Source organism: Pipistrellus hanaki (genome assembly GCF_964339955.1).
Source record: "Pipistrellus hanaki genome assembly, chromosome: 13".
Classification (NCBI taxonomy): domain Eukaryota; kingdom Metazoa; phylum Chordata; class Mammalia; order Chiroptera; family Vespertilionidae; genus Pipistrellus; species Pipistrellus hanaki.
In genome coordinates, this window is record NC_140515.1 from 54,918,397 (window position 1) to 54,941,661 (window position 23,265).

The following is a 23,265-nucleotide window of genomic DNA, read 5'->3' on the forward strand; positions in this document are numbered from 1 at the left end:
CAACCAGTAATCCCTCTATTCTGTTTGCACAGAAAAATCTTAGCATTAATTATTTTTGAGAAAATAAGTGGAAGCAATAAAAACTTCTTTTACTGAAGCAATGGTTCATAAATTAGAGATGCTTAAGTAAATTATAGCTATAATAGGAAGTATGCCAAAATAAACTATGCCAGAATGAGATATCTCTGAATGTACTTATATTTAAACATCTAAGAGTACTAGACTATTGTGAAATATAGGAAATAAGTTTAAAAAAAAAAAAACCCTGCAGATTGCTGAACAGTATACATATATGATCTACTGTATTGTGGAAAAAGAAACAGTAAGTATGAAGGTGTATATAAATGTATGGCAACACAGACAAAAGATTAAGTAGACTGATCATTAATTTGTGTGTGTGTGTGTGTGTGTGTGTGTAGGACATATATTTAATTCTGTGCATTTCTGTATACTTGATGCTTTTTCAATGGGAATGATAACACCATAGGTTATTGTGTAGTTACTAAAAAGGATAAGTGTGAAGAATGGCAATATGAAAAAAATCTTCTTTATCTTAAGACTAAGTCTTAGTCTCACAGGACATTTGGAAGAAATGGAAAATATAACAATAAAAAAGAACCTCAAAACTGCCTGTAATCACATCACCCAGTGATAACATGTTGGCGTCTAGGCTCCCAATTTTTCTTGATGTTATTATTCTATTATCATTCTATTATTTATCTTTGGCACTAAAATCTTTGTGTTGTAATGTCCCTTTTTAAAAACACACACACACACACACACACACACACACACAGAAAAACCCCATGGTGATAATTGTGAAAATATGGAAGTTGAACTTGTCATAACTGTGGATACACAATTGTGGTGGAAGTTTTCTCCTAAAAGAATGTGTTCTATCATACACAGTGGTTACCTCCTTGGAGATGGACCAGCAGTGATTTTTCTTAATCATTTTTTGTATTTTTCAAGTCTTTACAATAAAAATGTATCAATTTTATAATCAGGAAAAAAATCAATAGACATTATATAAAGCTGTTTGCAGTGTAATTATTATGGGGACAGATTACAAGTTTACCATCCAACCCCTTCCATCCTATTCATGAGGAGTGGAGCAGAGCCTGTGCTGCAGTGGCTACTAGGCACTGGTGAAACTGGCCAGTGGGCTTGGTAGCGGGTCTATCCCTGTGGTGGGCCACATGTCCTTGCCTTGGGGACCCCAGTTAAATCAGCCAGGCAAATGTCTGCTTGATGCTAACAATGTTTTCTGCTTTCTCGGTAGACAGTACTCATCCTGGCCCTGGGAGGAAACTCAAGAAGATACTGTTGAAATTAAAGATTAGATGGGGCTTGACCTCTGCCGGGCAGCCCTCAGCTGCAGGAGCTCTGCCGAGCAGAGAAGATGACTGCAGATTTGAGGGAGGCCATGGCCCTGGCGCCTTGGGGCCCAGTGACAGTGAAAAAGGAGGAGGAAGAAGAGGAAAGCTTCCTAGGTCAGGCATCCAGCCAGCAAGTGCATTCTGACAACATCAAAGCCGGGGCTGCTGGAGAGGATCCTCCGGAAGGCCTTGATGGGGCAGAGCAGGAGGAAAAGGTAAGTAATAGTCTGGGCAGAATGGAGGAGGAGAAACCGAAAGATCTCCAGGGGTTTCAGAGAGGGCTGCTGTCCCTCTGCTGCCACGCCTGGAGCCTTGTTCTAAGCTGGGGTTCTGGCCTTTTGTCCTTTGGAATATAAAGGAGCATTCTCTTCTGATTGATGTGGCATCTGGTACTATATATATATATATATATATATATATATATATATATATATATATATATATATAAAATATATATAAAATATATATTATATATAAAATATATATTATATATAAAATATATATATTATATACATATATGTATATATATTATTTCAGAGAGGAAGGGAGAGGAAGAGAGAAATGGAAACATCAATGATGAGAGAAAATCAATTGGCAGCCTCTGCCCCCACTGGGGATTGAGCAAGCATGTGTCCTTGACCAGAAATAGGCTGGCATTCTATCCACTGAGCCAAACCAGCCAGGGCCGGCATCTAGTACTTTATAAACTGGTGGTTCTCAAACTTTGCTACACAGCATTACCTGGGGAGCTTTTTATAAAACTCTGATGCCCATGCCATACTGCATTCCAGTTAAATCAGCATCTTCGGGCGGGACCAGACTTGTCCGGTTTTTAAAACTTTTTAGCTGATTCCAGTCAGGATTTGATCATTCTGACCTTTGTTTCTCAAACTTTAATATACACAGGAATCGCTGTGGCAGGGTCCTGTTGAAATGCAGATTCTGGTTCAGAAGGTCCAGGGTGTGACCTGAGATTCTGCATTTCTCACAAGCTCTCAGGTGAATGTGATTCATTTGAACTGCAAAGGACCCTTTGAGTAGTGAGCTTTTGTACCACCCTGTGGTCCTTATGTTTTCAAACACACCCCTTACCTTCACTAGCTAGATGAGGTTCCCCAAAGCCTGTGTAATAGTATGATCTTTGACCTTTAGACCTCAGAAAATTCTACTCTGCAAAGTCTCCCTATGTGCTCTCTTGTTTGTCATGCACTCACTGGCAAGTTCAGTGTGGATGCTAGAGTGGGCACTGAGGTGAAATCAGAATGATAGGGAAGAAGGTGCAGGCTTGCTTCTCTGCCTAACGCGTCATGGGGATTAGATTAGGAAAAACTGGCTTCCTTGACTTCCTGTTTATTTACTTATTTATTTTTTAAATGTTTGGATTCCTGGCCGGGTCCCTCGGTTGGAATAATGTTGTACTGTATATTAAAAAGGTTGGGATATAGTACCCAGTTAGAGTACATATAGGAGACAAATGATGGATGTTTCTCTCTCTCTCTCTCCCTTCTCCTCTTCTCCCTCCCTCTCTAAAATCAAATTTTTTTAAAAAAAGTTTGGGGATTGGTGAGGGGGAGGTTGTTTGTTTGTTTTTATCATTTCCAGGAATATAGGTACGTAATATTCTCATCTTCAAAAGCAGTCATCATACCTGATCACCCCAGCCCCTGATCCCAGTGACCATCCTCTCATAAAGCCACCTATGCCTGCCTGCTTCTAGGGTCAGAACATGTTCTGGGACATGGCTGTAGTCCTGAAAGCAACGCAGGAGGTGCCTGCTGCTTCAACCCTCGGCAGCTACTCGTTACCAGGGAGTCTGGCCAAGAGCGAGGTACTGGAGACTCACTGGAGCATGGCCTCTCTGGGTAAGTTTAGCCGCTGATCCAGAATGCTTAAAGATGCCTGTGCATTTGTCACAGGAAATGGCTTATTCTGCATAGAGTCTCAAGACACCAGACAAACACAGGGGAACTTCAGATTCACCTTTTAATCACATTTGTTGTTGAGCAGGTTTCAGATCTATTCACACATGTGGGTACATAACCTCTTCATATACTTTGTGTTTAGCATAGGTTGGTGATTTTGAGAAAATGGCCTGGAGGTGTTCTGTTTCCTAGAACTTTTTGCAAATTCTAGAGGATTTTGAGCAGTGATGTCAGCTAAAAACTAGGTCCTCCTGAAGGATATGGTGGTTTATCATCTGGTTCTCTAAGCTGGGACTTAGGAAAGAGACTCATCCTATATAATAAAGAGCTAATATGCTAATTAGACCGGACGGCAGAATGACCTTTCAGAATAACCTTCCAGAATGACCAGTGGGTGGGGCCATGAGGCAGCTGTGGCTGTGAGGGTGGAGCCCCTTGCACGAATTTTGTGCATCAGGCCTCTAGTGTTATATATCTAACTAGCAGTAGCAGAGGCTTGCCAATGGAGTGGTGTGTAACTGGCTGAAGAATGTGGTAGCCATGAGTCCTGTGTTATGGAAGCAATCTCTGGATATCTGCCAAGGCCTCTTTGGGCACTCCCTTTATGAGTCTGTCTGGTACAGGGCTGAGTCTGAATATTTTGAACCCATCCCCCTACTAGCTAGTCCTCAGGCATTTGTGGTCCAAGTCACTTTCTTACACCAGCCTTGTGAGGAAGGTTGAGATCTCTATCTTTCATCTTCTTGCCTGATTTTTATTTATTCCCCAAACTCTCCGCAGCGTCTTTTCCTCACTTTCTGTTTTCTGTTCCATTCTCTCTGATGTATTCCCCCGTGTAATGTTTTTTCTCTGTGACCTTGCTTTATCAGTTATTCATAGTCTTAATTCTCACAGCTGCACCCGCCAACCAGGAATGGCCTTTATTTTCCTTCTCTTGACCTCAAGACTGTTCCCAGCAAAGACTTACTTTTCTGTGCTGCCAGCCACTTCCACAGCAGCAGGTCATAGCAGGAACACTGAGCTCTGAGAAATAAAAGAGATCTGAGTGTAGTTGGTGCCCTGCCTCTGATAATTTTATGGCCTTTCCTTTCTGTGATACTGCCCTTCTTACTATCTGAATGCTTGTGATGGGATTTTATATTACCATGGTCTTAACCAGGCAACCAAGCTGGGCTGTTTCCTGCCCCCATATTGCTTTGTCTCACCTTGACATTCCTGTCCCACCCCCTCATCTCTGGCTGGAGAGTCACCCTGGCTGGAGCAGGTAGGATGTTTTGTGGGTGCTGGGTTCCCCTGGCAGTTGCTGCGTGATGCAGTTCACAGCTTCACTGCTCACTTCTAAGTTGACACCACCAATGGGGAGGCCTGCCTCTCAACCCTCACTCCTGCTGATCCTCATCCTACTTGGCTTATTATTTGAGTATTTTCCTGAGCTTGGTTTAATTCCCAAACACTTAGTAAGGGTTCAGTCTGCCAGCTCTGGTAAATGGGGGGCCTTGGCTGCATGGGTACACATTGCAGGGTCAAGGGCAGTGAGGCTGGAGAGGAGACAGTTATGATGTCACTGACTGCAGGACCCTTTGTTGATAATATTAGGGTTGTGCTGCAATGTAGAGCAAGCATGTCAAACTCAAAAGCTAACACGGGCCAAATAAACAAGGTTTAAGTTCATGTGGGCCACACAAAAAAAAGCTTCTATTTTCACAGAAACGTAAGTTTATTTTGACAGAGACATGCTGAATACAAAGGGTGGAAATAAATGAGTAATTGTTAACATAAAATAATAGTAGAACAGCTTAATGAAAATTGGTTTTTCTTTCTTGAACATTAACTTACCAGACACTGAATAACTGCATAAATTAGTAAGCGTAATGCAAATCTATTTTTCTTGTTTTCTGAAAGTGAAAAATTTCCTGTTGCACACACCAAACAAGTCAGTACAAGACTAATGACGTGGCAATTGGCTGCTAAAATATTCACTGCTAGTGTTAGTGGAGAGAAATGGTGCACTTGCACATAAGGCGAATAAGGGAAATGAATGCAACACAATTATAGAAACCAGTCATTACCAAACATTGTTGTTCGTTATTAATAATTATGTACAACAGGATATTGTAAAAATTAAATTATGAATTTTTTTTTTTTTATATATATTTTATTGATTTTACACTGAAAGGGATTGAGAGGGAATTGATTTTACACAGAGAGTTAGAAATGTCGATGAGAGAGAAACATCAACCAGCTGCCTCTTGCACACCCCCCACTGGGGATGTGCCCGCAACCAAGGTACATGCCCTTGACCGGAATCGAACCTGGGACCTTTCAGTCCGCAGGCCGACGCTCTATCCACTGAGCCAAACCGGTCCCGGCTAAATTATGAAATTTTTATTAAAACGTTTCTTACATACCATTATCTGGGGGGCCCCGAGTTTGATGTGCTTGATGTAGAGCAAGCAAAGACCAGTCCGTTTTAAAGCTTCATGAAGCTTTGGTGTTATCCTGGTACTTTTCGGCACTGTGGAGCAGGTTACCCATGTCTTACACTGAACCCGGAAAGGTCATCTTTCCCTGACAGGAAGCAAGGCTTTTCCTCGACACTGGGGAGAGTTGTTTACTCTGTTCATGGTCGTCTTTAGTCCCTTTTAGTGTTGCCATCTATTACCATAGCAACTCATCCGCTAAGTTTCATCTTTCCTCCTGGTCCCAGCACTGTGACCCATAGTACCCTTCGTCAGGCCGAAAGTCACTGCAGACACACACTCTGCAACATCTACGCTCTGTGGCTGTTCTCAGCGATTGACATAGGAAGTAAATCCCTCCTCTCTTGGTCTTAGGAGGTAGATCTTGTTGTTGTCTCTATTTTAGAGGTAAGGAAACTGAGGCACAGAGACAGTAAGTTACTAGCCCAAAGTCATGCAGCTGGTTGAGTGGCAGGGCAAGTATTTGAAACCATGTAGTCTGGCTCCAGAATTCATGCTCTCAAGTGCTCTGCTGCACAGCCTCTTAGTGTTTTGGAGGCATTTGGCCACTGTAGTCCTCTTGGCATCCAGTGTGGCCCTTTCTGTCCATCTTATCCTCTCTGGTATGCAGCATCCTAAAGGCCTAAGTTGCCCAATTCTTCATTCACAGGTTGGGCATCTCCCTAATTAACTGCCGGGTTGTCAGCAGGTTCACACTAAGTGGCCAAGGTAAGAAGGCAAGCCCGGGGACCGACTGGCGTCCTGCAGAACTGGTCTTCACTGTGAGATCAGTCATCAGACAGCCAGAGGAGACCTGTCTGGAGATGGCGTCCCTGGCGTTAGGCCATGTGTTAAATGTCTAGTGGAGAGAAATGGAAATGCTGGAAAGACCATGAATCAGTGGATTCTGCTCTAGGTGTCGGGGAGATCATAGGCCAGGCAGAAGAACCTACAGAGGAAAGGTGGCATGTGAGAGGATTCTTTTTTTAATTTTTTAAATTGTTGTAGGGAGAGAAAGTAAGAAAGACAGAGAAACTGATTTGTCCCATTTATTTTTGCATTCATTGTTTCCTTCTTGCCAGGGATCAAACCCACAACCTTGGCATATATTTTTTTTTTCCTGTCACATTATATTTATTTATTTATTTTTATTATTAAATTATTATCTGTGTATATATTTTAACATTGCCCCCCCCCCTCCCACACATACCCTCCCTCTCCAGAGTTTTATGTCCATTGGTTGTACTTATATGCAGGTATACAAGTCCTTCGGTTAATCTATTATCTCCCCCAGATCTCCCTCCCCTCCCTGCTGTAATTTGACAGTCTGCTTTACTGTCTCTATATCTATCTTTTGGTTCATCAGTTTATAATGTTCTTTATTATCCATAAATGAGTGAGGTCATGTGGTGTTTCTCTTTCATTGATTGGCTTATTTCACTCAGCATGATGTCCTCCAATTCCATCCAGGTTGCTGCAAATGATGACAATTCCTTCTTTTTTATGGCAGCATAGTATTCCATTGTGTAGATGTACCATAGTTTTTTTATCCAATCATCTGCTGACGGGCACCTAGGCTGTTTCCAATTTCTGGCTATTGTAGATTGTGCTGCTATGAACATAAGGGTGCATATATCCTTTCTGATTGGTGTTTCTAGTTTCTTGGGATATATTACTAGGAGTGGGATTACTGGGTCAAATGGGAGTTCCATTTTCAGTTTTTTGAGGAAACTCCACACTGTTCTCCACAGTGGTTGCACCAGTCTGCATTCCCACCAGCAGTGCACGAAGGTTCCTTTTTCTCCGCAACCTCGCCAACACTTGTCTTTTGTTGATTTGTTGATGTTGGCCGTTCTGACAGGTGTGAGATGGTGCCACATTGTTGTTTTGATTTGCATCTCTCTATTTTTATTTTTTTTTATATTTTTTTATTAAATTATTATCTGTGTACATATTTTAACATTGCCCCCCCAACCTTGGCATTTTGAGACGACGTTCTAACTAAGCTACCAGTCAGGGCCAGAGGTGATTCTTTCTTTGAATGAAGCCCTTCTACAGGCACTGAAGTCACAGACCTCCTCACCTTTATGACTTTATGATCTTATTGTTTTTCTAGGTTAGAAAAAGCAGACACTTGTATTTGTTGTTTGTTGTTTCAGGTGCTGAGACCAAGAACCCACAATTATTGGTTCCAAAAACTGAAATATGTGATGAAGCAGAAAAACCCTTCATGATATCAGGAAGGATCCAGAAAGTTGATTCTCAAGGACCTGAGTTGAAAGAAGCCTTCGGAAAAGGGAACATGTTAAAGGGGCAGAGAATAAAGAGGGAAAAGAAAGACTTCAGGCAAGTGACAGTGGAGGACTGTCATGTACCTGGAAGCTTCAAAGAAGAAGACCAGAAATGTCAGAAATCTGGGGAAAGATACAACCGAAGACCTGGCCCTGTTAAAAACCAGAAAAGCCAACCTGGGCAGAAACCTTTTACTTGCAGTGTGTGCGGGAAAGGCTTTAGTCAGAGTGCTAACCTCGTGGTACATCAGCGGATCCACACTGGGGAGAAACCCTTTGAGTGTCACGAGTGCGGGAAGGCCTTCATTCAGAGCGCAAACCTTGTTGTGCATCAGCGAATCCACACGGGACAGAAACCCTACGTTTGTTCCAAATGTGGGAAAGCCTTCACTCAGAGCTCAAACCTGACTGTCCATCAAAAAATCCACTCCTTAGAAAAAACCTTCAAGTGCAGTGAGTGTGAGAAAGCCTTCAGTTACAGCTCACAACTTGCTCGGCACCAGAAAGTGCACATTACAGAAAAATGCTATGAATGTAACGAGTGTGGGAAAACATTTACCCGGAGCTCCAACCTCATCGTCCACCAGAGGATCCACACCGGGGAGAAGCCCTTTGCCTGTAATGACTGTGGCAAAGCCTTCACCCAGAGCGCCAATCTTATTGTGCATCAGCGAAGCCATACCGGGGAGAAGCCATATGAGTGTAAAGAGTGTGGAAAGGCCTTCAGTTGTTTTTCACACCTGATCGTGCACCAGAGAATCCACACTGCAGAGAAACCGTATGACTGCAGCGAGTGTGGAAAAGCCTTCAGTCAGCTCTCTTGCCTTATTGTGCACCAGAGGATTCACAGTGGAGACCTTCCTTACGTGTGTAGCGAGTGCGGGAAGGCCTTCACCTGCAGCTCGTACCTGCTGATTCACCAGAGAATCCATAATGGGGAAAAGCCGTACACGTGCAATGAGTGTGGCAAGGCCTTCAGGCAGCGGTCGAGCCTCACGGTGCACCAGAGAACCCACACGGGGGAGAAGCCCTACGAGTGTGCGAAGTGTGGTGCAGCCTTCATTTCCAACTCCCACCTCATGCGGCACCACAGGACCCACCTCACCGAGTGACGCGAAAGGAAGAAGGTGATCTCCGGGCATTGGTCATACCTGCTACCCCCCTGATTAGACACCGCTGCTTTGTTCTTCCTCCTTTGTGAAAATGAGGCCTGCCGCCATCTTAAAGATAATAGTTTTCGGGAGTGCAGCAAAGACACAGCATTTCAGAGGCTAACTTAAACGGAAAGCTAAGCCCTAAAGGCAAGGACTTTGTTTTTAACTGTCCCCTAAGTGGTGGTGGTGTCTGAAATACCATGTGGCTTTCTTAGGAATGGGTCATACAAAGCTAGATAGATGATGAAGATCCCACTTAAGGAAAGGTATTTTTAAACTAAATTTTGTGTTTTTTTTGGTTTTTTTTAAACTGTTAATTTCTTGAGCAAAGGGCAGGTTACTGGTATAGGCCTGCCTGGTCGAAATCTGGCGGTTTAAGCCCTATATCATAGCATTTGGTTAAGCATCGACTAGTTAAGGAAATCACTTTGGGTAGCAATTCACCAACAGCCCACCTATGAATATTTATAAGCTTTCCATTTCCTAGTTAATTAAAAATATATTTTTTAAACCTATTAACTGTCTACTGCTCCTCAAATGGACAGAAGTAGGACAACGGCTGTGTCCCTCATTCTATACCTCATGAACCTTGGATGAGAAAGCTCTGGTGAGTCTCTTCTGACCCTTCCCCAATCTGCACGGCCAAGCACTTGAGGTGTGATGGAGATTACACACTGGGGCCACAGATGCTGCCGGGCTGTACTCATTTGCTAAGATGAACAGCTCTCCAAAGAAGCCCCAGCCCCCACTGCATTCCATTTCAGTGCGCTGCTCTTGACAGCCCCATCCCAGGTAGGGGAGTCCAAGAACAAGCTGGCCTAGAGCTGCCCGCGTTTCCTCCGCTCACTGCGCAGGCCCAGCCAACCGGCTCGGTCAGTGTCATTCTCACCTTCTCTGTGGTCTTGAGAAGAAAAAAATGGAGCCCTTCTAATTCTGAGAGGGCCAGAGAGGGAAAGGAAAGGAGAGGTGGGGGCAGAGTGGGATTCCTAAGGTCTTAATTTTTTTGGGAGAAGTTCAAAGGTATCGGAATATGGAAACTTGAGAAGGATGAAGAAACTGGCTAAGGTAAGATACCTTTGTTACCACTGAGCCTTTACTCCTGGAAAGTTATTTATAAGTCTATGCAATAACCAGAGTTGTGTAATATTGCCTTGTATTTATATGGAATTTTATTCTTTGGGTATCTTCCTGTATAACATGAGCCCAGCACTTCTCATGTTTTCACATAGGTCATTACCTTAATCCTTACAACACTGAAAGAGGGGTTTGCCCCATTTACTTGTGATTGGTCTTTTAAAGCAAGGCCACTTAACAAGTGATGAACGTTCAGATCTAAGACCTAAGTCCAGATTCTCCTTGTTCTGCCATGCTGTTAGTCCAACCACCGTAATCCCACCCAGATCTGCGGAGAACCTGAGAAAGGGGTGTGTATCTGCTTTTTAGGTAGGGAAGGTGACATGCCAGCGTGTGTCTTAGGCAGTGTGACCAGCAAGCAGCAAATATAAGACTGGAATTTTAAGTCTGCCGATTTCTGGGTCTGTCCACCACCACCCCTCTCAGCACGCAAGAGCATTTATCATAAATGCTGCACCTAGTAGTAAGCAGTTTGGTGCGTACATTTATTGTCTCGTTTCTGCCAGACTGAATGTTAATCAACATGAGGCTTTGTTTATAGGGCACTTTCATATACAGAAGGCATATGCAAGAAAGCTTATTTATCTCCTCTTTTTCTTCTTTCAATAGTCTTTCTTCCTTCCGTAGTCTCATCAGAGCACATGAAACTTCCTTTCCCAGTGCCACTCTTAAGTCATATGGACACAAACACAAGAAATCGATAGGATTCAAAAGTAAGAGTAAAAAATGCTCTCTGACCCTGAACATGACTTTTGTGTTCCCCTGTCTGGGGGTGGAGAGACCCAGCGATAATACCACATGTCTCCACTGACTATCCTAGCATGATCAGGAAGCTCAAAAGGAGGAGAGCAAGTGTGAAGTTTTGGGATAAATCTCCGACCTTGAAGATAGCATAAGAGGCCAATGGTGTGCTTTCCTGGAAGATAACACCTAGAATTTATAAGCATTAAGACAGGTAAACTGTTTTAGCTTCAAATTGTATATTCATCCTCATAATTGAATATTCAGTTATGGATGGTTATAAATTCCTGGCTTAAGATTTCAATTCATTGGTATTTCAGAAAAGCCACCCAAGTGGTTGGGATATAAAGCTAGGTTTGGGAATTGGTGACCAAACCTTGCAGTGAAACAGTAGTTTTCCGCCTTGACTACAAGTCCGAATCACTTAGAGCGCTTTAAAAATTTTTCTGTTTCCCAGGCCTCGTATTTTGAAATCTCTGATGGGGATCCTCTGTGCAACCAAGGTAATGAGCCACTGCAGTCAAGTAAAGCCTGCAGGCCAAGGTGTGTGTAACCCAAGGTGGTGGGAGGCGGGGTAGAAGATCTGGAGCTGCAGTGCTCTAAGTGGTTTCAGCAAAACCATTGGCCGCCCTGGGGACCTTCTATTAACCCTTCTGTGACCTAACCTAACTTAGTTTGTAATTTAAATAAATGTATCAAATATTTATATGAGCAGACTAGGTTTTACATGTGTTTCTTTCCTCATTTTATCAAGCTGACTGTTTATATTTCTGCTTGTATTTCATCTCCAGATCAGATATCACAGACCTGCACCCGGGTTCGAACCTAGTGGGATTGAATACTAGCCAGATCAAATCCTTCCCCACCTAATAACTCTTCCTCCCAGTTCAATTCCAACCCTAAAATAAATCACCTCCCATTTTTCTTCTGTACAGTTTGATGGGGGAGGAGTGACCACCCTTGTTGGCTGAGCTGGCATCCGTTTGGGGTTTTCTCCCCTTTCCTTTGGCTGGTCTTGCTAGACGTGGACGAGAGCTTTGAAGCCTCATTCTGTTTGTGTTAAGAGCTGTCCGACTTGTAGTTGTCAAAGGGCCAGGCTTAGTGATGGGCACTAAGGGTGAAGCAGGGAAACCTGTCCTCATTCTTAAATAAGACCAACAGATGTGTATTACGTGGGGCAAGGAGCTGCGATTGGATGTGCTTCGGGAGTGTAGGGGAGAGACTTCATCAGCACGTGCTTACGCAAACACTGGGCTGTGACTTTCTCCGGCTCAGGAGGAAGTGTGCTTGGGCAGAGCTAAGCCTTCCTCTGGCTCTGGAGCCCCTCTCTCCCTCGCCCAGGCAGGTGTCCTCCCAGTCTGTCGCTTCTCCACTTACTCTGTCCAGTGCCTAACCTTTCTGGGGTCACAGCCCCTGTGGGACTCTGAGGGAGGCTGTGGATCCTCTTCTGGAGACATGCAGATGGCACATTCAGTTTTGTGCTCATTTCAGGGACATTTAGGCTCCCCAAGGCCAATCCATGGATCCTCTCGGGCCTAAAGTCTCACCTGCGGATGCATATTCATCACCAGTGACATTTTTAAAAATGAAGGGAGACGAATTTTGCTTCTGGCTTCTCTCCCTTAGCAAATCGCAGCATGGTCCAGCACCCAGACTAGAACTCCAGGAGGCATTCCTGTGTATCAGACAAAATGACACTCTAGATCCTGCTCTCGCCTTGTAGCAAACGTGGCCCTAGACCTTGGGTGCCAGAGCCAACATGGTCTATCAAACCCTCTTCTCACATCTTTTGTGGGAAACCGTCTGGATCCCTTAACATGATTGACTAAGCTCTCCCTAGTCTCTCTCTGACCTCCTCTCCTTCCTGTGCACCTTTCCTGCAGCCTGGAGGCTTGTGCTTGCTGTGCTGTGTGCCTTCGCTCCCCGTCCTCGGTGCCTGCAGTACCTCACTACCACTCCGCCCAGCCCTGCCTGCTTAGCAGACGTAGGTTTCTTTTCAGATTTGGTTCAAGTCCCATCTCTGGGAAACCTCTCGTTGTCCTATGGTGAAGGGCATGTTTAGAAATATATTTAGAAATATAGAAGAGCATGACATGATATGTATCCAGAGTTTTACTTTATGCTTTGGAATAAAAAAAAAAATCTGTATTCAAAATTGTGTACATAATACAATTCTTATATAATGATACATATACTAGTAAAAAGCATAGAGATAAATACCGGAAAGAAATAGAAGAAAAATTTTTATGTGGTTACGTGACTTGTTCACAGCCAAACAGATAGTAAATTGCAGAGTTTAGGTTCAAACCCAGGTCCTGTGAAGAATTGAATTATGGGTGATTAAAAGCTGTTGGTTTGTTTTTTAAAGTAATTTCCATATTTCCTATAAGGAGCAAGAATTTGATAATAAGGAAAAAATGAGTTATTATATTTGCATACTTGGTTTTTATTGTAGTAACTGTAAAACGTTATCTCAGTTCCCACTTTGCAAGATGTGGGATGCACCCTGTCCCTTTCTCCTTCCCTTTTCTACGTCTCTGCCTCTGACAATGTCAAGTCTGAAAGCTCTTGAATTCTGTTCTGGAACCATAGTCTCTCTCTCTCTCTTTTTTTTTTTTAATGCTTTATTGATTTGTTGTAAAAGTTGAAAATAAGCAGTATGAATTATATTATGACTGTGCACATGTTGTTCACTGCAGATTGAGTAGCTTACTCTGGTGGTATTTCCATTTTGGAACAGCATTTTGTTTTTACTGAAGTTTCTAGTTGCCTTCTTTCCCACTTGTATTGGTTACTTTTAGCACATCAGTGTTTTTTCAACTTCTCCATCTCTGTTGAGTCCCCTTTTCCCCTGTGTATTTACTTCTGATACTTGTAGCCTCCTACTCTTTGTCTGTCCTTGATGGTCTTTCTGCCTTCAGTTCTGTTGATACACTGGGCTCTGTTGTGTCCTGAATTCCATCTCTTCTTCTTTCTTCCCTTACTCCCTCACTTTACTGCAGCTCACATCAAGTCACTTGTCAAGATAGAGTATGAGGCAGAATTGTGGAATGCTTGTATATCTCAAACTGTGCCCTCATCTTGATTGGGTAGTTTGACGGGCTCTGGAATTCTAGATTAAAATTTTTCCTCAGGAGTTTGTGGATGTCTGATTCCAGTCTGAGGCTTACTTCCTCAATAATAAGTAGTATTTGCATCATTGTGATTTATTCCCTCATTTCAAGGCTGGAAGCTTTTAAAGTCTCCACTTTATCCTTGGTGTACTCAGTTTCCTAATGTTCTTGCTGGAATTTCTCAATTTAGTGACTCAGGTACTTCTACTCTTGGAAATTTACTTGTGTTATGTGGCAATTTCTCCTTTCCATATATTTTTTTTTTCCTATTTTTGATCTTTCTATAAATCCTGAATTCCTGTCAATCAAATGTTGGACCTTCTGGATTGAACCTTAACTACTTCCTCTATTATTTCTATTTCTTTGTCTTTTGCCATTCCCTGGTAGAGTATCTTAATTATTTTTCAACTTTTCTAGTGAATTTTAAAATTTATTTTGGCAGTAATTAGTTTAGTTTTTAAGTCTTTTCTTACTTCCTTTTTGTAGTATACTATCCTCATTTTAGAGATGCCTCTCAAATCTGAGTCTTCTAAGGGTTTTCTTAAAAGTCTCTTCTGTCACCTGAATAATCTCACCCCCTTCATGCCTTGCCTTTTTTCTCTCTTTATCTTATTCACCCTCATGGCAACTTTCCTCAAGTATATTATGATTCTTAATGATGCACCTGTGTGTACATATGGAAAGCCCAGCGGAGGCCTCTGGGTGGGAGTGGGATTGGCTCGGTGAGAGGCTTCCCTTTAAAAGGACCAGTAGGGAGCAAGTTGTTTCCCCAAACCTGTAAATGCCAGAGTGAGACCTTTGTCTGGGCCTCTTCTATTTCTTTAGCAAAAAATCCTCTGATTTTTAAAAAAATATATATTCTATTGATTTTTTTACAGAAAGGAAGAGAGAGGGATAGAGAGTTAGAAATATCGAATGAGAGAGAATCATCAATCAGCTGCCTCTTGCACACCCCCTACAGGGGATGTGCCCGCGACCAAGGTATATGCCCTTGACCGGAATCGAACCCGGGACCCTTCAGTCCGCAGACTGACACTCTATCCACTGAGCCAAACCAGTTTCGGCTCCTCTGATGTTTTTGTCTGTAGATTGGATACTGTAAGTGCTTCTCTAGGAGTGGGAGGGAAGGGAATCGAGGCTTACAGACTTAGTTGTAAATCCCACTGTCCCTCCCAGCCTTCATTGTATTTGGCGTTTCCAAGTCCTGAGTCTCTGGGGGTTGGCGGGGTAGATCATTACCTCCTTCAGTTGTATTGCTCTCAGCAAGTGTTCCAAGCTGGTATTCCCTCCACCCAGCTTTCTCAGTGATCACCTACCCATTCTCTATCTTCTAGAAATTTGCTTATCTTGTCCCATCGTAGTTATTCATACATTTTGAACCATTTTAACCCATTATCATGTTAGGGGAAGCTCAACCATTTTAAAAAGAATGTTGCTATGCTTTGATACAGTAATACCACTTTCAGAAAGCCATCCTGAAAGTGAATATTTTGACAATGGTTTATATATTTGTCAGTTATTATTTTACATTGAAAACAACCAAAGTGACCAATAAGAGAAGAGTGGTTAAATTATTGTATGATGAAATATTATGCAATCACTAAATATTGTAATTTAAAGGATATTTAAATTATGCAAAAGTACAAAATTAAATAAAAAACCCAGTTTCTTAAAATGTTTATTTATTGAATTTAGAGAGGGAGCGAGAGCAAAACATCAGTTTGTTGTTCCACTTATTTATGTATTCATTGGCTGTTTCTTGTGTGTCCTAACGGGATTGAATCATGGTGTATTGGGACAATGCCCCAACCAACTGAGCTACTTGGCCAGGGCTGAGAACCCAGTGCTTAGAAAAGATCTGAAGGAAATAAGTACTTTGGTATTAACCGTGTTTAAGTTTTCCTGTATTGTCTACGTTTTCTACAGTGAACCTTAATCTTTTACGATCAGGAGAGGGGGAATTAATAAAAGGGAAAGATCATGGCTGTGCAGAGTGGTGAGATCTTGTGGAATGTGGAATATGTTGCGAGCAGCGGAGTGTGGAGGCTAAGCTGGTGGAGAAAATCTGGAGACCACACAGACAGCTTCTGTCAGAGTCCAAAAGAGACTGGGATTCTGACCCAGTCAGTGGCAGGGGGTCCGAGTAAGGACAGATGGAATGAGTAGGCCTTAGGGGCAAGAAGCAGAATTCCCAAGCCAGAAATTCAGGCCTCCACATCCTGGTGAGACGTGACCTGTGACAAATGGGGCCTTGCCCAGACCTGACCGTCCCTGGCTTCCTTGGCCACCCTGTGTGTTCACAGTGGCCAACAGAACTACGATGCTGGGAGGAGACTGGAGGGGGGCAACCCAGCCCTAGCAAGCCAATAGGAAGGTTGTAATCACCCCATTAGTTGAGGGGTTCCTGTGTGCTAGGCACCATGCTAAATGCAATATGACTTTTGTCTCATTCAGCCCTCACCTCAGGAGGGGGAGTTCTCTTATCCCATTTCCAAAGCCAGAGTCACAGTCAGGATTAGAACAACTCTGAAGCCAAAGTCCCTTTCTCCCAAGTTACTTCCTCAGTGTATCTCCAGGGACCCCTCTCCTTATCTAAAGTTGTGGTGCAAAAGCAAACAGTGAAGAGTAAGTTTTCCAGCCCAAAATACCCAGAGAACTTCAGTTAAAAAAAAAAAAAAAATTTGATGATCCTTCCAGAAATAGTTCATGCATTTTCAATATTCTGTATAAGACTCTCCTCCCCCCTTAGACACAGGAGTTTATGATGCACATTGTCTATACCTTGCTTTTTCACGTCTTGGAGATGGTTCTATGTTAGCCTGTAAGATCTACCTCATTATTTTTTCACAGCTGTGTGACCTTCCATGGTGTGGATGAGCTGTGATTCATGTAGCGAGTGCCCTATTGGTGGACATGTAGTTTCTTTCCTGTCTTTTTCTATTATAACAACACTATGCTGAATACCTGGCACACTCTCCTTCGGTATGTATGCCATTTTGCAGGATAAATTGATAAAGGGTAAGGGCATTTGATATTTTAATAGAAATGGCAACTGTGGTTTCCAGTATGTGTATGAAAATGCCTATTTCCCTGAGTCCTCTGTAAAACTCTTGTTTTGTCTTCTGATCTGATAAATGAAAAATGCTTTCATGTTTTATGTTCATTTATGAATGAAACTGGCTATCGTGTCTCATGCTTAAAAGCCATGTATATTTTCTTTTTTTTAATTTGAATTGCTTGTTCATGTTTTTAAACAGTTTCTGTTGGGTTGTTCTGTTTAAGAATTGATTTGTACAAACTATAGTAAAGAAATTACTCTCATCTTCCATGTGTGTCACAAATATTTCCCCCAGTTTATAGTTAGTCCTTTTACCTTAATAAGCTATAAATATCCAAATGATAGTTGCAGTTTAGTGTCAAAGACTTCCTTTCTTCAAGACTATCCAAGCTCCCATGGCATAACCCTTTGACTAGTCTGCTTTGAGATAGGTCCATTTGAAATTCATTGTGGAGTAAGGACCTATTTGGGTCTTGGCCCCGCCTCCACCCCTTTTCTCCTTGGTTCAGTGGGAGAAACTCAGGTGGAGGATCACCAAGATGAAGACACCTCCCTAGAGCTGCCCAGCAACAGCCTGCAGCCAGGGCCCTGGCCTATTCACTAAGTCCATCTCCTCATTTGGTGAGCTAGGGGTGGGGTGCGGATTGGGATGGCAGGGGAGAGGGCAGCTGGTGGAGGAAGAGGGAAGATCCTGAGGGGCAAAGTGTGTTGGGGTGGTTGTTGGGGATGGGTAGGGAGGAAGATGCTGTAGTCAAACTTTGGGAGGGAAAAACAAAAGGGAGGCTTAGCCTGAGGTCAGGGGGTCAGGAGGAGAGTGCAACAAGGATGGGGAGGGATGGGAGTGCTCCTGCTGAGGCCAGGGTCTGCAAGGGACATACAGGCAATGGGGAAGGGGAAGATGGAGACCTGGCAGGGGTGGCCGGCAGGGAAAGGAATCAGATAGGGTGTGTGTGTATGGAGCAGAAGGGGTTAAAAAGCAGGGGATCGGACCATGCTTGGGTGGCTTCCAAGACCCTGAGACCCTCTGGTTCTGCCCAGCTGATTTATCTGACATTGGGTGAGTGGGACATAAACCAGGCCAAATTTTGGGACAAAATCAGTCTCTCAGACCTCGTGGTGGGGAAGCAGCATTCTAGGCTGGCCCTGCCCCTCATCAACAGCCCAGGACAAATCCCTAACCCTTTGAACATCATTTCTCCCTTCCCCAAACCTCCACTCGGGTTTACGGTTGGGATGAAGTGGATTTGAAATGTCTCTGTAACCATTAAAAAGCTGCCATGTTTTTGCTTGAGGGCAGTGTCCGAATCGGTATAAGAAAACGAAGCCTTGGTTGATTGGAAAAACATTTTTACTTTCACAGTTGATTAGGGGGTTCACTTTCTGTCATAGATGTGGATGGAAGAATCTGTGAGCAGCCATTTCTTTTTGTCCCCTTAGGTGGTGGTGGGCCCTGAACTGGGCAGACTGGAGCCAGCAAAGGCCTCAGTCTAGCACAGTCCTTTCCCTGGAGCTGGGCCAAATCCCTGTCACTATGCTGGGAGAGTGACATATTCACCCAAAACTTCCAGAGTAATAAGCAGAGGCCTTGGCTGGTGAGGGGATAGGAACGGGAAGATGTGAAGCCATAACTTGGGTCAACCAAGGTAGAATCTGTTTAGAATAGATTCCAAGGAGCCACTGAGCTGAGGGAGGAGCCAGATGGCTCTGTGACCCTGCGGCCAGAAGCAGCTATGAGGGGATGTCTCAGGAGGGAAGAGGGGCCGGGTCTGGACCTGAGGCCAGAGCAGTTGGGTGGTCCCTGAACCCAACAGCGGTGGGGGCTGTGTGGCTGCCAGAGGCTGGGGTGGGATGGATGGTGAACAGTGTTTGCTGTTCCTTCAGGAAACACTTCGGTGTGTGGAGGCTAGATTGGAAAACTTACGTTATTCTAACTAAGAAGTGGATTACTCAAGGTTCTTCGTCAGGGGCTTTTAGCGGGTGGGATCTACTAGTCCCTTACGGAGACGGCCCATGCTGCCTCCTGTCCAGCGCCCCGCCAGCCCTAACGCCCCAGCTACAGTTTTCTGAGGGGCGAGGAGGTCACTGTTCCGGGACAACGTGGTGTTTAATGGGATATCAGGACGCGGGTGGGTTTGGAGGGAAACAGGCCCGAACTCCCGTCTTTAAGGCTCTTGTTGAGATGCTCCTCCTGCTTCCTAGAGAAGCAGCCCAGACATGCGCGAGGGGGAGGGGTGTTGCGGAGCCGCCGGTGACGCACTTCCGGCGGCGCCACTGCTCTTCCGGCCAAGACCTTGCTCCGCCCCGGGATGGCTGGCCCCCGCTGGGACCACGGTCACCGCCCCAGGGCGCTCCGGCCACGGTGAGCGGCGGGGCCCAGGGGTGGGGCACAGCGGGGCGGTGGGCCGGAGGGGGATAGCGGAGGCCTGCGCGTGCGGCCCCAGCTCCCGGCAGCCTCAGTGCTGTTCTCACGGGCCCCGGGCCCGGCCCCAGCCCCGAGGAGACGCTTGAGAAGATGGAGGGAATGGACGCAGGATTGAGTGATAGATAAATGATCGGAAACAAAACCCCTGGTCTGGGTCTGGATACCATCTACTCTCCCCAGGCAGTCCTGCAGCTCAGAAGCTTTGTAGGGACCAGACCTTGGTTATGTAGTTCATGGGGATACAGAGGCTGTTGGTTGATCTCTAAAGTTAGACTGTTTAGTAATCGATGCCTTCCTTTCTTTGCGAGGCTCAGTTGACAGATTGTATGTTACAGCAGGTATGCAGACGTCAATGTCTTCCATCAAAATTTTGCAGTCTGGCTGTTGCCAAATATTTCGCGGAATTCAGGGACGGGGTCACGAAATGAGTGATGTCGGAGTCTGCCAAATGAGAAGATACTTCCAGATTGTGTGTGTGTGTGTGTGTGTGTATGCGCGTGTGTGTGCACGCAGATTTTTGTGACACTTGTGCTTATTTATTTATCCTTCTCAACAACATATCTGTGGTGTTGAAAGAGTAGATTGAGGTACAGAGAATAGATAACTTGCTAGTAAGTGACCGAAAGCAGCAGCAGAGATAGATCCATTGTGCAGCTGCAGCCTTGGTGAATATTACGGTACTTTGGCCAACTGACACATTCAAGAAGGGCTTCAGAGAAGAAAGAGTACATGTAAGTGTGGTCTTATTGGCTAAATTGTGGTTTCAATTTCTTGAAAAAAGCAACCTGGCTTGCCCAGAACAAGTCAGCTAATTATTGAGGGGATGAAGAGGTGGCAGTGAGGAGAAAGCTTACAAGGTAGACGGTGAAGCCCACTCCCCACATTTTAATATTTCTAATATCAGAAAGAGCCTTTACAATCTGTACTTATACCATAATTTAGTTGGTAGTGATTTTTCATTTTCTTAGTAACACTTAGTTACTAAGACTCAGTGGCATGATATCTGACTTGGATTCTCTGGGCCTGCAGCAGCAAAGGCAGAGAACACTGACAAAGGAAGGAAGTCAAGGTATCACTCCATGAAAGCCAGCAGAGTCCTCTCCAGTATTGGCTCTAAGAGTCCTGATGTGTTTCTGTAGCCATGTAGATTCCCAGTTACCTTTACCAGGATGAAATATTTAAAGCTTCTTTCCTTTTGCCTTTCAGTATAATACCATCTAACCCCAAGTCTGGATTCAAACAGAGTCTTTTAGCATCTTGAAATCACAGACACTCAGTTTGTTCCACACTAGGCATTTGTGGAAACACCTGTACATTCCTTTCTCAGGAATTTACCCACCAGGGAGTAAGTAATCTGTGGCCCATGTTTTTGTATAAATAAATAAATAAATAAATAAATAGTTTTTGAAATCCTCATCAGAGAGAGACAGGGATTGGTTGCCTTGCATAACAGGCTGAGGATCAAACCTGCAACCAAGATACGTACCCTTGATGGAGCACAGGCCAATGCTCTAGCCACTGTGTCACACCGGCCAGGACTAAAATGATTTATTAAAACAGCTAAGTTCATTTGTTTACATATTTCTAGTTCAGTTTTCAGTTGAATGGTGACAGGCCATATAACCTGCTTAGCACAGGAAGACTAAAAGATGTACTTTATAGTCCTTTACAGAAAAAGTTGGCAGTTTGACAGAAACAAACTGCTGACAGCTATGATGATTCACAGTTGGAAGGGAGTATTGTCTCCACGCTGTCTTCTCCATAGGCCTTAGGATCAAACATAATAATAACTCAACTCCTGTTGAGTGCTCACATTGTGGCAGATCGCCATAAATGTTTTACATTTATTAAGTCATTTTGTCTAGGATTTACAGAATGTTAGACCTAGAAGGACTCATGTATATTATTTAATTTGTCACTTTTTTCAGTTAAATAGCCTATCATGTAGGCCCAGTTACATGGGCTATGAGAGAGCAAAGTTTCCTGACTTCTACTCCAAACTACTTTAATCTTACCCTGAATGGGAGGCCAATACCATATCCATTGGATCTACCTTTTGTTTTAGTTTTATGGTGAGATGTGCCATTTTCAAAAGAATGATTTCTCTGACTATAAAAGTAATGAATGCATGTTTATTTTAGGAAAAGTGAAATATGTAAGAAAGTTTAAAGGACAAAGTAAAGTAACCGATTAAATGTCCTAGAGATCAGTGTGTTATCATTTGGCGAGTTTTCTTCTGTCCTTTGTGTGTGTGTGTTTTGTAAATATCTGTGTATTAATAATAGTTTCTGTTTATTGAATGCTTACTAATTTTGGTATATGTGTGCATATTTTTTTACTGTTTGCATCCTATTCTAATATATTGTATTTTCTCATGAACAGCCTTTAAAAACATGATTTATAATAGTTTGAAAATGTCATATTTATATGACTTGTGTTCTTTGCCTGTTTTTTACAGTTATACTAAAAGGATGGTTGTTGTACATAAATCTTTGTCCTCCTCTCTATTTTTCACTTTTCTTCTCATTAGAAGAGTTGTTTATTTTTGTAGAAATACTTTTATTTTTTTTAGCAATACTTTCAAATATTGCAAAAAGGCCTTAAATCAAAATTTTACTATAATCTTATTCCTCAGAGATGATCGTGGTTAACAGTGATACATATTGTTAGAGACGTAAGTCAGTTTTTTAAAAATATATATATATATTTTCTACCAAGTGGAAGTACTATAATTTGCTAGGCTTCAGGGTCTCATCAATATAAAATTGTATCTCCTACAACATTGCAGAGCTCTTTTCTTTAATTTTCTTTTCTTTTCTCCTTTTTAGCAGTTAATGAAGGGATTCAGTTATTTTCCTCTCTGGAAAGTTACTTCTCTATGAGAATGTTCTAATAGTGGAATTAGTGGGTCAAACAATATCGGCATTTTTATTACAGATACCCATGACTTTGAGCATCTTCTGAGATACACTGCAAGTGTTGTATACACATAATGAGTATTCTTATCTTAGTTCATATACCCACAAAATGGTGATCACTGTGTCACAATTGCAAATGAATCTACAACTTTAAGATCTGACACATATTGCCAAATTACCTTTAGGAAGATGGTACCAGTTTACATTCCCACTGGTGATGTGTGAGAAACTTCCTTTTCCTGCACCTTTACTAGACTTAAGTTTTTTTGTTTTGTTTTGAATATATTTTATTGATTTACAGAGAAGAAGGAAGAGGAAGAGAGAGTCAGAAACATGGATGAGAGAGAAACATCAATTAGCTGCCTCCTGCATATCCCCTACTGGGGATGTGCCCGCAACCAAGGTACATGCCCTTGACCAGAATCAAACCTGGGACCCTTGAGTCCACACGCCAGTGCTCTATCCACTTACTCAAACCGGTTAGGGCTAGACTTAAGTTTTAGCATTAAAAACATTTCAATTTAGCCTTGGCCGGTTTGGCTCAGTGAATAGAGTGAAGGTTCCCAGGTTAGATTCTGGTCAAGGGCACATGCCTGGGCTGTAGGCTCCATCCCCAGTGAGGGACGTGCAGGAGGCAACTAATCAATGATTTTCCCACATCATTGATGTTTCTA

General features: G+C 43.2%; 1 protein-coding gene across 4 annotated transcripts in view; it reads left to right on the forward strand.

Moving 5' to 3' along the window:
* The window catches only part of ZNF35 (zinc finger protein 35), a 29,604-nt gene that overhangs the window by 982 nt on the left and 5,357 nt on the right, over positions 1 to 23,265 (forward strand). The window contains exons 3-6 of one of the 4 annotated variants that reach the window (XR_014796716.1): positions 1,283 to 1,594; positions 3,097 to 3,241; positions 7,920 to 11,294; positions 11,538 to 17,513. Coding sequence is in view for 1 of the 4 variants with exons in the window: in XM_084903207.1 (XP_084759333.1) it covers positions 1,403 to 1,594; positions 3,097 to 3,241; positions 7,920 to 9,163 (1,581 nt within the window). In the remaining 3 variants the exon portion in view is untranslated. Of the gene's footprint in view, positions 1 to 1,282; positions 1,595 to 3,096; positions 3,242 to 7,919; positions 17,514 to 23,265 lie in introns of those variants that run through there. The other 3 variants (XR_014796717.1, XR_014796715.1, XM_084903207.1) reach the window with 3 other exon arrangements.